The sequence below is a fragment of the Carcharodon carcharias genome, chromosome 26 (genome assembly GCF_017639515.1).
Source record: "Carcharodon carcharias isolate sCarCar2 chromosome 26, sCarCar2.pri, whole genome shotgun sequence".
In the NCBI taxonomy this organism is placed as follows: Eukaryota; Metazoa; Chordata; class Chondrichthyes; order Lamniformes; family Lamnidae; genus Carcharodon; species Carcharodon carcharias.
The window spans coordinates 38,898,551-38,913,539 of NC_054492.1; the positions used below are offsets into that span (position 1 = coordinate 38,898,551).

At 40.6% G+C, this 14,989-nt stretch overlaps 1 protein-coding gene across 2 annotated transcripts in view; it reads right to left on the bottom strand.

The window, feature by feature from the left end:
* nedd4a (NEDD4 E3 ubiquitin protein ligase a) overlaps nucleotides 1–14,989 on the bottom strand; it is a 125,297-nt gene that overhangs the window by 95,623 nt on the left and 14,685 nt on the right. Inside the window, exons 3-4 of one of the 2 annotated variants that reach the window (XM_041175037.1) lie at nucleotides 5,810–5,888; nucleotides 209–247 (exon numbers count right to left, since the gene is read on the bottom strand). In XM_041175037.1, the coding sequence (XP_041030971.1) occupies nucleotides 209–247; nucleotides 5,810–5,888 (118 nt within the window). Of the gene's footprint in view, nucleotides 1–208; nucleotides 248–5,805; nucleotides 5,889–14,989 lie in introns of both variants that reach the window. The other variant, XM_041175038.1, reaches the window with a different exon arrangement.

Below are 14,989 nucleotides of genomic sequence, written 5' to 3' on the forward strand. Positions count from 1 at the left end.
TTCTTGGTTTCTGTTATCATTCTTTAAGCACATGACACACGTGGTATTGCAAAAATATGCAAAACTACATCATAATGGGTCTGCAAGAACTGCCAGTGGAGCAAGTAACCACCAGATTGGCAAGTACAGCTGGTAGAACATGCCATTTTGATGTTTTTGATTAAATATTTTTTAAACTGCAAAAACAAAATAAACGATGTATACTCACTCTGAAGAAAAATTCTTCATTCCACTTTGGATCTAAAGTCTGAAAGAAGAAGATTGCTGTAAATTACTAAGTAAATAAGTTTTATATGAAAAACAAAATTACACCATTCCTAAATAATGCTGTTTTTTTAAAAATTCCTGGTGAACATATACTCAAGGTTATCAATGTCCATTCTGCTGAAAGGATATATTAAACCATTGTTCCCATTTTTATCTGTTCAACCTTCACTTTTACATAATACTTTCATTTTATATTAACTAGCATAAGCACAGTCTTTCAGAAAGCAGGGAAATAAGGTTAGTTGAAACAAAGGAGTTTCTCTGTCAGTTTGGGAAATTCTAACGTGAGGTGTGGCAGTGTTATCACAGATGGAAGAGTGAACTTATACGATGGCAAGTTTACAGAGACAGTTATCATTGCAAATGTCAACACAGAAGGTTTAATGGGGAAAAACTGAAAGTGCACATGAATGCAAGTCCGTTAATGTGTGTGTGTTAAAAATATGAAACTGCACAAAGATACACTAATTTTCAAAGATCAAATCAGTTTTGGCAAAAAGTCCTTGGTTTTGCTCGCAAGCTGAAAGTCGTCAACCGTTGCTAATGAAGGATGACAATATGACTAGTTTTAGGAAATAACAGGCTTCCGCCTGGCCTCAACAAATCCGAAGAATGTCCTTAACATTTCAGCAAGCAATTAAGCTGCATGTTCCTTTGGGCAGTTGCACAGCGACTCCTGGAAATTGTAGCTTCTTACACGGGAGATAGGTACCTGCATATGTACATTTTGTTCATTTATATTGAGGCTGTTGTGTCAAGTTTCAAAAAGTATGAGCAAACTGGCAGGATAGAGGTGGGTGAATATGCAAAGGGAAGTTGTGCCAAACCCAAGGATCTTCATGGGCCCAGTGATGTTTTGCTGTTTGTGGAGGAGAGGCACAATGACATTTGAGGCAAATTTATGGCTGAGTTTAACTTATCTACATTAGCTGTAAACCTCATTTTTAAAAAAAAGTTAGTATGGTTGGGTATACAATAAAAGTGATTTAATCTAAATGTTATTCTAGACATTAAACTCCATTTGCCAAATCTTTGCCCACTCACCCAACCTATCTATATCCATCTGCCTCATTATGTCCTCTTCACAACATACTTTCCTACCTATCTTTGTGTCATCTGCAAATTTAGCTACCATGTCTTCACTCCCCTCATCTAAGTCATTGATATAAATCGTAAAAAGTTGAGGCCCCAGCACAGAACATTGGGACTCCGCTTGCCACATCCTGACAATCTGATAACGACCCATTTATGCATATTCTCTACCTTTTGCCAGTCAGCCAATCTACTATCCATGTTAATATGTTACCCCCTACACCAAGCACTATTATTTTCTGTAATGACCTTTAATGTGGTACCTTATCAAATGGCTTCTGGAAATCCAAGTACAATACATCTACAGGCTCCCCTTTATCCACTGTGCATGTGACTCCTTCAAAAAGCTCCAACAAATTGATTAAACATGATTTTCCTTTCACAAAACCATGCTGACTCTTCCCGATTGCCTTGAGCTCTTCTAAGTGCCCGACTATATCCTCCTTAACGATTGATTCTAACAATCACACGTGTGCTTTCAACTCCAACTTTATCTGTACACTGACTGCAGAGGGAGCCCGTGCTACTCTCCTATTGGTTACTGCAGGTCATGTGATCTTCCTTAACAAGTACTATTCTTAAAAAGTAATTGCACACTAAATAAAACCATAATTACTACAAAGTTATTCAACAAAATTAGGAGTAAAGGGTAATGTATCAGCCTGGGTTGAGAATTAGTTAATGGATAGAAAACAGAGTGGGAATAAACAGGACATTTTCAGGTTGGCAGGTTGTAACCAGCAGAGTGTCACACAGATCGTACTTGGACCTCAGCTACTTACAACATATAACAGGGGGTGGTGGGGTGTCAGAGGTCAGGGTTGGGGGAAATGGAGGTCATGAGTGGGGGGTGTCGGAGGTCATGGGTGGGGGGTGTCCCATGGAGTCAGTCTGAGTCTTTACAATATTTACTCAGAAGTTAGAAGAGGTCTTATTTCTTCTAACTTTTTCTGAGTAACTATTGGTATAACCTTGGGTGGAACCATCCCAAGTTTGCGATTTATACCACGTTTTCGGATGGTTCCCAGCGCAGTGTAATTGTCCACAGGAAGTGTGCACTTCTGGGCAATTGCCATGCAAACCCTTACCTGGGAACTTCCCAGAGGGATTTCCCAGCGCATCTTTGGGATAGCCCCAAATCCAACGCTGAGGAGCTCGGAAGTTACGGGCCAATGACTTACATGAGGGACCGAGTGCAACATATCCAAGTTTGCTGATGATATAAAGTTAGGTGGGAAAGTATTTTTAAAATTTATTCATACACAGGATGTAGGCATCACTGGGTAGGCTACCATTTATTGCCCACACCTCATTGGCCTCGAGATGATGGTGGTGAGCTGCCTTCTTGAACCGCTGCAGTCCATGTGGTATAGGTACACCCTCAGTGCTGTTAGGGAGGGAGTTCCAGGATTTTGACCCAGTGACAGTGAAGGAATTGCGATAAAGTTCCAAGCAGGATAGTGTGTGGCTTGAAGGGGAACTTGCAGATGTTGGTGTTCCCATGCTTATGCTGCCCTTGTCCTTCTAGTTGTTAGAGCTCATGGATTTGGAAGGTGCTGTCGAAGGAACCTTGGTGAGTTGCTGCAGTGCATCTTGTCAATGGTACACACTGCTGTCACTGTGCATGATTGGTGAAGGAAATGAACGCTTAAAGGTTTTGGATGGTGTCAGTCAAGTCTGCAGCTTCGTCCTGGATGGTGTCGAGTTTCTTGAGTGTTCCATCAGGCTCCTGGCTTGTGTCTTGTAAATGATGGGCAGGCTTTGGGGAGTCAGGAGCGGAGTTACGGAATTCCCAGCCTATGTGACCTGTTCTTTTTATATGACTGGTCCAGTTCAGTTTCTGGTCAATGGTAACCCACAGGATGTTGATCGTGTGAGATTCAGCGATGATAATGCCATTCAATGTCATGGGGAGATGGTTAAACTCTCTCTTGTTGGAAACGGTCATTGCCTGCCACTTTTGTGGCGCAGATATCACTTAGCAGTTAGCAGCGTGGAGGATGCTGCAGAGGGATACAGACAGGTTGGGTGAGTGGGCAAGAACATGGCAGATGGAATAGAATGTGGCTAAGGGTTATGTTATCCACTTTTGTTAAGCAAAATAAATGAGCAGCATTTTTTTTAATGAAGGGAGACTGGGAAATGTATGCAGGACTTGTATGTTCTACACGAATCACAAAGTTAACACGCAGGTACAGCAAGAAACTAGGAAGGAAAATTGACTGCCACCTCTCTCCAAGGAAAATGGCATGTTAGCTTTTGTTACAAAGGGTTTAGGGTACAGGAGTGAAGAAGTTTTACTGTAATTATACCAGACATTAATGATGCCACACCTGAAGCAGTGTGTGCAGTTTTGGTTTCCTTACCTGAGAAAGGACATACTTACCCTAGAGAAAAGTGCAACAGAAGTTTACTATAATGGTTCTTAGGATGAGGGGATTGTTTCACAAGGAAAGATTGAGTAAACTAGTTTCCCTGTATTTTGAAGAATGAGAGGTGATCCAATTGAAACATGAAATTCTAAATGGGGTTAACAAGGTAGGTGCTGAAACAGTGAAGTTTCCCCTGACTGGGTAATCTAGAATTGGGGGTTACAGTCTTAGAATAAGGAGTTGGCCATTTAGGACCAAGATAAGGAGAAATTTCTTGACTGAAAACGTTGTGAATCTTTGGAATTCTCTATCCTAGAGAGTCTGTGGATGCTCAGTCATCGAGTATATTCAAGAGACGGGTTGATAGAATTTTGGGTACTAAGGGGTATGGTGATAGTTTGGGGAGATAGTGTTGAAGTAGATCAGCCATGGCCACATTAAATGGCAGAGCAGGCTTGAAGGGACAAATGGTCTACTCCAGCTCTTATTTATGATTTGCTCTAAGTGCTTTTACTTTTATGTTAAACGTTCAGCATTTTCCCCAGCCCCTTAAATGGGACTTGCTTTGCGAGAGTGACTTCAAGTGGGCCAGGTATTTTACTCGCTTAGGTACTGTTCAATTTAACTACATCAACACGCTTAGGATGTGCCCCAGAAAGAAAACACTTACATGATATATCATTTGTACCATAGTTGTGGGGCATAGGCAAGCCAAATACTGAAAGTACATGATGACAATGTGTCTGTAGTAGTATTAACATACCACCATTTTCTCTCTCTCCCTCTTTTCAAAGCTATTAACTCCTCAATTTGATTCCATGGGTGCCGGTAACATTCAATCTCTTTTCTGAGGGGCTATTCTTCCTATTTTTAGTCTACATTTGAATGTCAGCTATCTATTTAACCTCAGGAGATCCTCTCATCACCTGAAATCCACACATGCAGAGTTCCTGACAAAAATTAATGGATGCGATCATTGGCATGGTTGCCAGTGAACTTCCCTCTTACCAAGTCCCTGATATGACTTGCACCCCTAGGTGACATCTGGGAAACTGGGGTTTGAGCAAAGTTCTGGGCAAGTCCCTGATACTTCCCATCATTCAACTTCACTACTTTGCACTGCCTCATCAAATAATTGTATCTATGATCTTTTAAAAATTTCATCAACCTCTTTCCTTTAGTTTCTGGAAATAAGTTTGCAGGCACATGGAAGGGCTTGCTGCTCATAGTGTACTGTCTCAGAAACAAGTGAGCCTAATCTTTTTGCTGGATCCTCTAAGAGTATAAGAAATAAGAGTGGGAGTAGGCCATACAGCCCTTCAAGCCTTCACCATTCATGAAGATCACAGTTAATCTTCAACCTCAAAACTACCTTCCTGCCTTAGCCTGTACCCCTTAAATACCTCTCTCCAGGACTTGAGCACAAATTATCTAGGCTGACACTCCAGTGCAATACTGAGGGAGCACTGCACTGTCAGAGGTGCAGTCTTTCTTTTGGATGAAATTTCAAACTGAGTCTGCCCTCTCAAGTGGATGTAGATGACACAACACCATTTCAAAGAGGAGCAGTGTTCTGGCCAATAATTATCCCTCAATCAACATCATAAATATAGATTGCCTGGTCCTCATCACATGGCTGTTTGTGGGAGTTTATTGTGCATAAATTGGCTGTTGCCTTGCCTACATTACAAAAGTGGCTACATTTCAAAACATCTCATCAGTTGTAAGGCACATTGGGCTGCCCTGTATTTGTGAAAGACACTGTTTAAATGCAAGTTCCCAAAGATCTCAGTCTTGAACATCCACATGGACTGAATACCCACAGCCCTCTGGTGTAGGGAATGCCCAAGAGATTCCTTTGTGCAGATGTGCAGCACAATGCTATTAGTTACCATATAGATGTGTCATTTAAAGCGTGGTTCTTTTCAGACTTCAGTCAACCACGTACTATGATATTACAACTGCAGTTTGATGGGTAATTATTCAATAATTAACTTTTATATAATCATGTATTTTTATATTTATGGAAATCCTGAAATGAAAAGATTAAAAAACAGGCTGGATAATATCTTACCAACCTTCTTGATCGTTTTGGTTTGAACACTGGTGAGCTCTCCATTTATTGGATCGTACAAGGTCACTTTAGCATATGGGTCGCTGTGTAAAAAGCAGAAAAAAAAACAAGTGAAAATCTCTCCTGTTACACTAGCAGTCGGTCACACAAAATGGTGATGCTTTAGATATTGTCATGATGGTATAATTCTCATAATGTTATTGGAATTTATTGTAAAATAGAGTAATAATGGAATGTGTCCATCTGTGTATGAGTGAGAGAGAGATAGAGAGAGGGAGAGAGAGAAAGAGAGAGAGAAAAAGGCTGGATTCTTCCTTTCCCAATAGGGGCTCGATATGCTGGGATAAAATCAGATAATAAACTCCCTAACATTGTTCTCCATTACACTGTACACACTTTAATCATATAAATGCATCGGATAAGCAAATTCCTGGCCCTTCCCTATTACAAGCAATGTTTTCCTGCCCCACTTTAACATATAAATCCAGCTACCGAGATCCAAGTAAAAGTGATTTGTTTGATCTACAGCATGAAACAAGAACAGTGCTTTACAAAATTAAACCTCTTAAAAAGTTGTTCTCTAATTACTCAAAAATCTCTTGCTTCTGATTGAGCAGCTAACATAATTTACAGCCAAACTAATGCTAGAGTAGATTAATACTGTTATCAAGTGGAAGAGATAAATTAAGATCTCAACTTCTGCTGATATCCACCCAGATATATTGACAGGAAACACAGACACTTAACATGGTTATGTTGCTTCTATTTTCTAGTGATATTTTTTGTGCTCAAGGTAAATAATATATGTCCTGTAATGTCTCACATTCAGCATCAGGCACCTCCAAGTATAGAAAGTTTAGCTTCAAAATAAAGTTCCCTCTACTTTCCTCTGTGCCCTAAATTACACCTAAATGAAGGACAACATCTACTGGATCAGTATGAATTTTTCCACCACACACCAGCCAACTTGATAATCTCTCTTTTATAAGATCTGTACCGAGCCAAGCAGTTAAACTCAAGATTTTGTTGGGCAGTTTAGCATAATGAGTCCAAATACCCATGCACAACAGAACAAAGACTACCAAGCTTCAAAGCCAGTCAAGAGGAGTCTTTCATCTCATTGATTTGGCCTGAAGTAAGTCCCCACTTCTAGAAGGGAGAGTGCGCAACCCACACCATATCACTTAAGCAAAGAGGTACATTCAGAAAGATTTCAATAGTAACAGTAGATAATCTGACATTAAATCCAGTGGCAAGAAAGGCAGTTCAACAGCAGTGTCCTATCCCAAGCCAACATGCCCAGCATCCAGGTGTTAATCAGTCAAAACCACCTCCACTGGGAAAGAAATGGCATTCGTATGCCTGACACCAAACTCCCAAAGCATCTGCTCTACTCGAAACTTTGTTGTAACAGTAGGCTCCCAGGAGGGCAGCAGAAATGCTTTAGGAATGTCCTCAGAGCATCCCTGAGGAGGTCAAACATCCTCGCCGATTCATGAGAGTCTCTGGCTTGTGGCCGTCCAAAATGGAGAAGGTTCATCGGGAAAGGCACCGACTGCACTGAGAGACTTCGGAAGGGACACCCTGAGGCGAGAATGGAGGAGTCGGAAAGAGCAGACAAACTTCAGAACAACTCATCTACCCGACCCTCCAAGCACCAGCTGCCTCACATTCGGCAGAGTCTGCAGGTTACATATTGATGCAGCAGCCATCTCAGAACCCATTGAACCGGAATGGAAACAAGTCATCCTCAATCCTGAGAGACTGCCCAAGAAGGAGGATATTAATTACAGGACATCTCATCTCAACTCTAGGGGACTTCAAGAGGTGTTTCATTCAACAATTCTCTAGACGTAACCTGGTTTAGGCCCACATTCCTGCTGTATCTCAGACAGCAGTATAAAATTAGTGAACAGAATGTGTTCCATGGCACAAGCTACTACAGCGATTAAATTATTACAGTTATTTCAACTGAATGCAACTAACATCTCTGGGGTGTTTTGAACATTAACACGACCAACTCATAGTGACACATTGCTCACCTGAATGGAAAACAAGGAAACTGACCAGAAAGCTCTCACCATCACGAATGAAATTATTGTAGCATTGAAGCACATTGAATTAGAAATCTGGGGCGAACGGTGAAAGAAAACACACAGCACCATCTGCAGGACACAGACAAACCAGCCTTCATCAAATTCTACTTCCTACTGTTCTCAATGATTCATCGAGCTGAGGTTCTAACTTGATTATAATCAGCAATAGTTTTGAAACTATCCTGGTAAAAGTAAATTTGCACTTTACAAAGTTACCCTGAACATTCTCTAATTGCATTAAAGGGAATGAGATTTTGATGATGGAAAAAAAATCATACCTAGTGGTTGCTCGCTATGAAGTCCCTCAATTCTACAATTACCAAGTTGTAAGTTTAATGGAGAACGGCGCTGATAGCAAGGTGTAGTCACAAATGCAGCCCATGTAAAGGGCTTAAAACAAACAAAAACAAAATCCCCAGAGAGGCTCCACAAAAAAAATTTCAAAAGTGCTGGCTATTAGACAGCAACTGGAGATCCAGCACAGACATCATTCAGTAGCACTTAAGATAAGCGAGGGGCCAGATTTAAATGCCTTAGTTGCTGTAATCTTCAGCAATCATGATTTCTGAAATTCTGAACTCAAGGTATGTGTGGCATGGGGAAAGGTATAAAGTCACTGAAAATATGCCATAAAGCTCTCTGTACCTGAAGAAGGTTTAACGAAACAGAAATATCTCTGATGTTAATGTTTCATCAAATTACATGGTTAAGGTTAAGAGAAACAGGTGGTGGATATTAATTGAGCATATAGAAATAGAGGGTAGCTAGGACACTGGGTTGTGTGGGAGGAGGTCTGCAAGACTAAACAAGTCAAGAAACTCTCTCAATAAAGAAAAGCTGTGTCTTGGTTTCTGCTTCACTAACCAGCTTGAATCGTGTTAACATCTGATACTGCTAAGACCATTAAGTACATTGTGATGCATTTATTATAAGATAGGTTTCTGCACAATGTCATACAACGTACAGGAATAATGTAGGGACTTTATATAAAAAGATTACTTGCTAATTGATTTGCAGGTAATACATGGACTTTGTAGCAAGATTGTATAATATATTGTTGCTACTTGCTGAACACAGGAACACTTCAGCTTGCTGCAAGTTTAACAAGTCTATGGGAATGGTAGTATAATGGTTATGCTATGGGAATAGTACTCTAGGGAATGTGGGACCTACACCAATAGGACGGTCTACACCTGAACTGTGTTGGGATTGGTGTTCTCGTGAACCGCATAACTAGGGAAGTAGAGGGGGTTTTAAACTAATATGTGGAGGCAAGGGATCAAATTTGGGAAGATGTAGTAAATCAAAGAGTAGAGACAAGGCAGAAGAAAAAGGTATTAATGTGGGAAATGACAAACAGGCCGTGACGGGAAGGGATTGAGAGTACAAAGCTAAAAGAGCATCAGCAGGCAAGGCTAGATGTTACAAAAATAATAAAAGGACAAAACTAAAGGCTCTGCATCTGAATAAACGTAGCATTTGTAACAAAACAGGTGAACAGAGGGCCCAAATAGAAATAAATAAGTATGAACTGATTGCCTAATACAGAGATATAGCTGCAGGATGACAAAGTGGGACCTTAATATTAAAAGGTTTATGGCATTCAGGGAGGACAGGAAACTAGGAAAAGGTGCATGGGTGGCTCTGTTAATTAATAATGGTATTAACACAATAGAGAGGGGTGACCCAAGTTCAGGAAACCAGGATATAGAAATGATTTGGGTACAGATAAGAAACAGTAAAGGCAGAAAGTCACTTGTGAGAGTGGTGTACAGGCCCCTTAACAGTAGCCACATGGTAGGGCAGAGTATAAAGGAAGAAGTAAAGAGAGCTAGTCAGAAAGGTACAGCAATAGTGATGGAGGATTTTAATCTACATACAGACTGGATAAATCGGATGGGTAAAGGCAGCCTAGTTAAAGAGTTTGTTTTCAGGATAGTTTCTTAGGACAGCACGTTCTGGAGCCAACCAGAGAACAGGCTAAACTGGACCTGCTATTATGCAACAAAACAGGATTAATGAATGATCTCATAGTGAAGGCACCCCTGGGTAGCAGCAATCATATTATGATTGAATTGTACATTTCATTTGAGGGAAAGAAGGATGGGTCCATGACTAGCTTTTTAAACTTAAATAAGGGCAATTATGAGGGCACGAAAGCAGAATTAGCTAAAGGGATCTGGCAAATGAGCTTAAGGAATAGTCAACAGAGATGCAGTGGGAGACATTTAAAAGGATATTTCAGAATAGATACATTCCAACAAGAAAGAAGAACTCCAAGGAGCGGATCCACTATCCATGGTGAACTAAAAAGTTCAAGATAGTGTCAAACTTAAAGAAAAAGCACATAATTATGCAAGGATGGGTGGTAGATCAGAAGACTGGACAGAATATAAAGAACAATAAAGAAAGACGAAAAGATTAATAAGGAGGGAAACGAGTATGAGAGAAACCTCGCTAGGAACAAAAAGACAGATAGCAAAAGTTTCTATAGATATTTAAAAGAGAAAGGAGTTAAAGTGAGTATTGGTCCTACAGAAAGCGAGGCTGGGGAATTAATACTGGAAAATAAGGAGAAGGCAGATGAATTGAACAGGTATTTTGCATCAGGCTTCACCATGGTGGATACAAGTAACATCCCAGAAATAGCTGCAAATCAGGAAATGGAGGGGAGGGAGGAACTCAGGAAAATTATAATCACCAGGGTAGTGATACTGAGAAAATTGTTGGAGCTGTGGCCTGATAAGTCCCCAGGTCCTGATGGACTTCATCTTAAGGTCTTAAAAGAAGTGACTGGTGAGATAGTTGATGCATTGGTTTTAATTTTCCAAAATTCACTAGACTCAGGGAAGGTTCCATTAGATCGGAAAATAGCAAATGTAACTCCTTTATTCAAAAAAGGTGGGAGACAAAAAGCAGGAAACTACAGGCCAGTTAGCCTAACATCTGTCATAGGGAAAATGTTAGAAGCTGTTCTTAAAGATCTTTTAGAAGGGCACTTAGAAAAATTCAAGGTAATCAGGCAGAGTCAACATGTAAGTTTGTGAAAGGGCAATTTATTGCAGTTCTTTGAAGAAGTAATATGTGCTATGGATAAAGGGGAACCATTAGATGTTCTTAGATTTCCAAAAGGCATTTGATAAAGTGCTACATCAAAGGTTATAGCAGAAAATAAAAGCTCATGGTATAGGGGGCAACATATTGGCATGGGTAGAAGATTGGCTAGCTAACAGGAAACAGAAAGTAAACCTAAATGGATCATTTTTTGGTTAGCAAGATGCAACGAGTAGTGTGTCACAGGGATCAGTACTGGGGCCTCAACTTTTTACAACTTACATAAAATGACCTGCATGAAGGGACTGAAGGTATGTTTGCAAAACTTGCTGATGACACAAAGATAGGTAGGAAACTAAGTTGTGAAGAGGACATAAGGAGGCTAAAGGGATATAGAAAGGTTAAGTGAGTGGGTGGAGAACTGGCAAATGAAGTATAATGTGGGAAAGTGTGAAATTGTCCATTTGACAGGAAGAAAAAAAAAGAAACAGATTACCCAAACGGTGAGAGGTTCCAGAGCTTTGAGATTCAGAGGAATTTGGGTATCCTACTGCATGAATTGCAAAAGCCTAGTGTACAGCTACAGCAAATAATTAGGAAAGTTAATAGAATGTTATTAAAAACAAAAAACTGCGGATGCTGGAAATCCAAAACAAAAACAGAATTACCTGGAAAAACTCAGCAGGTCTGGCAGCATTGGCGGAGAAGAAAAGAGTTGACATTTCGAGTCCTCATGACCATTCAACAGAACTAGGTGAATCCAAGGAGAGGGGTGAAATATCAGCTGGTTTAAGGTGTGTGTGTGTGTGGGGGGGGGGGGGGGGGGTGTTGGGTGGGGGGAGAGAAGTGGAGGGTGGTGTGTGTGGTTTTAGGGACAACCAAGCAGTGATAGGCGCAGATAATCAAAAGATGTCACAGACAAAAGAACACAGAGGTGTTGAAGTTGGTGATATTATCTAAACAAATGTGCTAATTAAGAATGGATGGTAGAGCACTCAAGATTCAGCTCTAGTGGGGTCGGGGGCCATAAAAGATTTAAAATAATGGAAATAGATGGGAAAAGAAAAATTTATATAAATTATTGGAAAAAACAAAAGGAAGGGGGAAAAAACAGAAAGGGGGTGGGGATGGAGGAGGGAGTTCAAGACCTAAAGTTGTTGAATTCAATATTCAGTCCAGAAGGCTGTAAAGTGCCTAGTCGGAAGATGAGGTGCTGTTCCTCCAGTTTGCGTTGGGCTTCACTGGAACAATGCAGCAAGCCAAGGACAGACATGTGGGCAAGAGAGCAGGGTGGAGTGTTAAAATGGCAAGCGGCAGGGAGGTTTGGGTCGTTCTTGCGGACAGACCGCAGGTGTTCTGCAAAGCGGTCGCCCAGTTTACGTTTGGTCTCTCCAATGTAGAGGAGACTGCATTGGGAGCAACGAATGCAGTAGACTAAGTTGGGGGAAATGCAAGTGAAATGCTGCTTCACTTGAAAGGAGTGTTTGGGCCCTTGGACGGTGAGGAGAGAGGAAGTGAAGGGGAATAAAATGTTATTGTTTATTGTGAGGGGAATTTAATACAAAAATAAGGAGGTTATACTTCAGTCGTACAGGGCACAGAGATGTGAGACCACAGCTGAAGTACTGTGTACAGTATTGGTCTCCTTATTTATTGAAGGATGTAAGTGCATTGGAAGCAGTTTAGAGGAAGTTTATAAGACTAATAGCAGGAGTGGGCAGGTTGTCTTATGAGGAAAGATTGTACAGGCTAGGCTTGTATCCACTGAAGTTTAGAAGAGTAAAAGGTGACTTGATTGAAACGTGCAAGATCCTGAGGGGTCTTGACAGGGTGGATGTGGAGAGGGTGTTTCCTCTTGTGGGAGAATCTAGAACTAGAAGTCACTTTAAAAATAAGGGGTCACCAATTTAGACTGAAACGAGGAGAATTTTGTCCTCTGAGGGTTGAGTGTCTTTGGAACACTCTTCCTCAAAAGGATGTGGAAGCAGAGTCTTTGAATATTTTAAAGGCAGAGGTAGATAGATTGTTGATAAGCAAGGACGTGAAAGGTTATGGGGTAGGTGGGAACGTGGAGTTGAGGTTACAAACAGATTAGCCATGATCATTTTGAATTGCAGAGCGAGCTTGAGGGGCTGAGTGGCCTACTCCTGCTCCTAATTCATATGTTCATATGTTTGTAATCTCAGGGCCAGAGTGAAGGCTCAAAGTCATGAGTTCAAATCCCACTATCACAGCTAGGAAATCTAAATTTAATTAATTAAATAAATCTGGGAATAAAAGGCTAACCAAAGACACATGGCGAAATGAAGAAAATCAGGGAGAGCCACTTAAGAATTAGAGCAGCTGGAACTGTTCTCCATAGGCAAGGGTGAAGGGAGATTTGATACGTGTCCAAAATCATGAACAGTCTAGACATAGTAGACAGAGAGAAACTGTTCCCAATAAACCAAAGGACACAAGAGTTAAGGTCAAAGAACCAAAAAGGTGACATGAGGAAAAACCATTTCAATGCAACAAGTGGTTAAGATCTGGAATGTACTACCTGAGAGTGCAGTGGAGGCTGATTCAATGAGAGTTGGACAACTAATTGGAGAGAAAAAGTATTTGCAAGGCTACAGGATAAAGGTGGGGTAGTAGGACTAGCTGAGTTGTTCTTGCAGAAAGCCAGCATGGACACAACTGGTTAACTGGCCTCCTTGTTTGCTGTAACCATTCTATAATCCTAGAAATGGGAGGAGTAGACCATACTGCCCCTAGAGCTTGCCCCAGCATTCAATAATATTTTGGCTGACCTACTACCTCAACTCAACTTTCCCATTCTATCCTTCGACTCCCTTAGTAAAATGACTCACTACTGCTTGCTAGAAGTAACATACATACATAGACAGGGACCTATTCATACACAGGGACCCATTTTCCACAAACAAAAGGAATATGTTCAAGCTTTGCACCTTTTTCAAATTACCTGAAAGCTTGGGGAGCCTACAGTTCCCCATTGCTTTCTCCATAGCAACACCTCAGCCATCAGCACCCTGTTTTCCTGTTACACAAATTGTTACGATGGTTTGAAATTTGGCATTTCACATTTGTCCAGTTGAGTGCAATGCAAAAAGCTTCAGCAACATGCCTCTCTTTTCAGCAAGATTCCCTTACTGTTCAAGTTGGGCATGAGACCAGGATTGGAGGAATGCAGAGATCTGAAGGTTGTATTAGGAGGAGGAGCAAAGCCATGGAGTGATTTGAAAACAAAGATGAAGATTATTAAAATCAAAGGTTTGCCAGATTAGGAGCCAAATGTAGGTTAACATAGATGGTGATGTTTAGCATTTACTGTTGCCCACTCTTTGACTGACAAGCAAACTAGCAGATGCTACAGCTTTAGAGAAACTCAACTGCTTGGAAGGTCAGTAGCTAGGGAAGGGAGAACTGGTATCTTAGTGCTTTTGCTACAAGCACACATTCAAAGACCATTGATGCAGACACAAAATGTGTAAGCATGCCAATATCTACAGTATGTGCACATTGTAGCTTCCAGCTGAAAGCACAGAATGCAATCCTTATCAAAATAAGTTAATGAAATGTGGCAAGATGCTGTGAACCTAGCAGTTCTTCAGTTAAACTGGTGGAATTAAAATTATCACCGACTCACTGGATAGTCACACAATTAAATCAGCTAGTTTATATTAAATACCAAAGTTACTATGCATAACGCAAACTGAATAATTCCTAGTCCCTTATCACGAGCACAGTATTTCAAAAATGACACACTATAAAGCAATCAAATGGAATCACTTTTTTTTAAAAAGTGATATTCCGGAACACACACTGTGCAACTACATTGTAAGTTAAATACATGTAAAATAGATGATAGCTTGGTGCCTCGACAGGAGGGTGTGTCAAAGGCACTCATTATATGTACATAGGCTTTCAAACAGGCCAGCAATAAAGCCATGACATCAATGCAAATTTAATCTTGCACAATAAATTAGTTGGATCATTTCATCATTTCATTTGGGTTCCTGTGCGTTTATTTT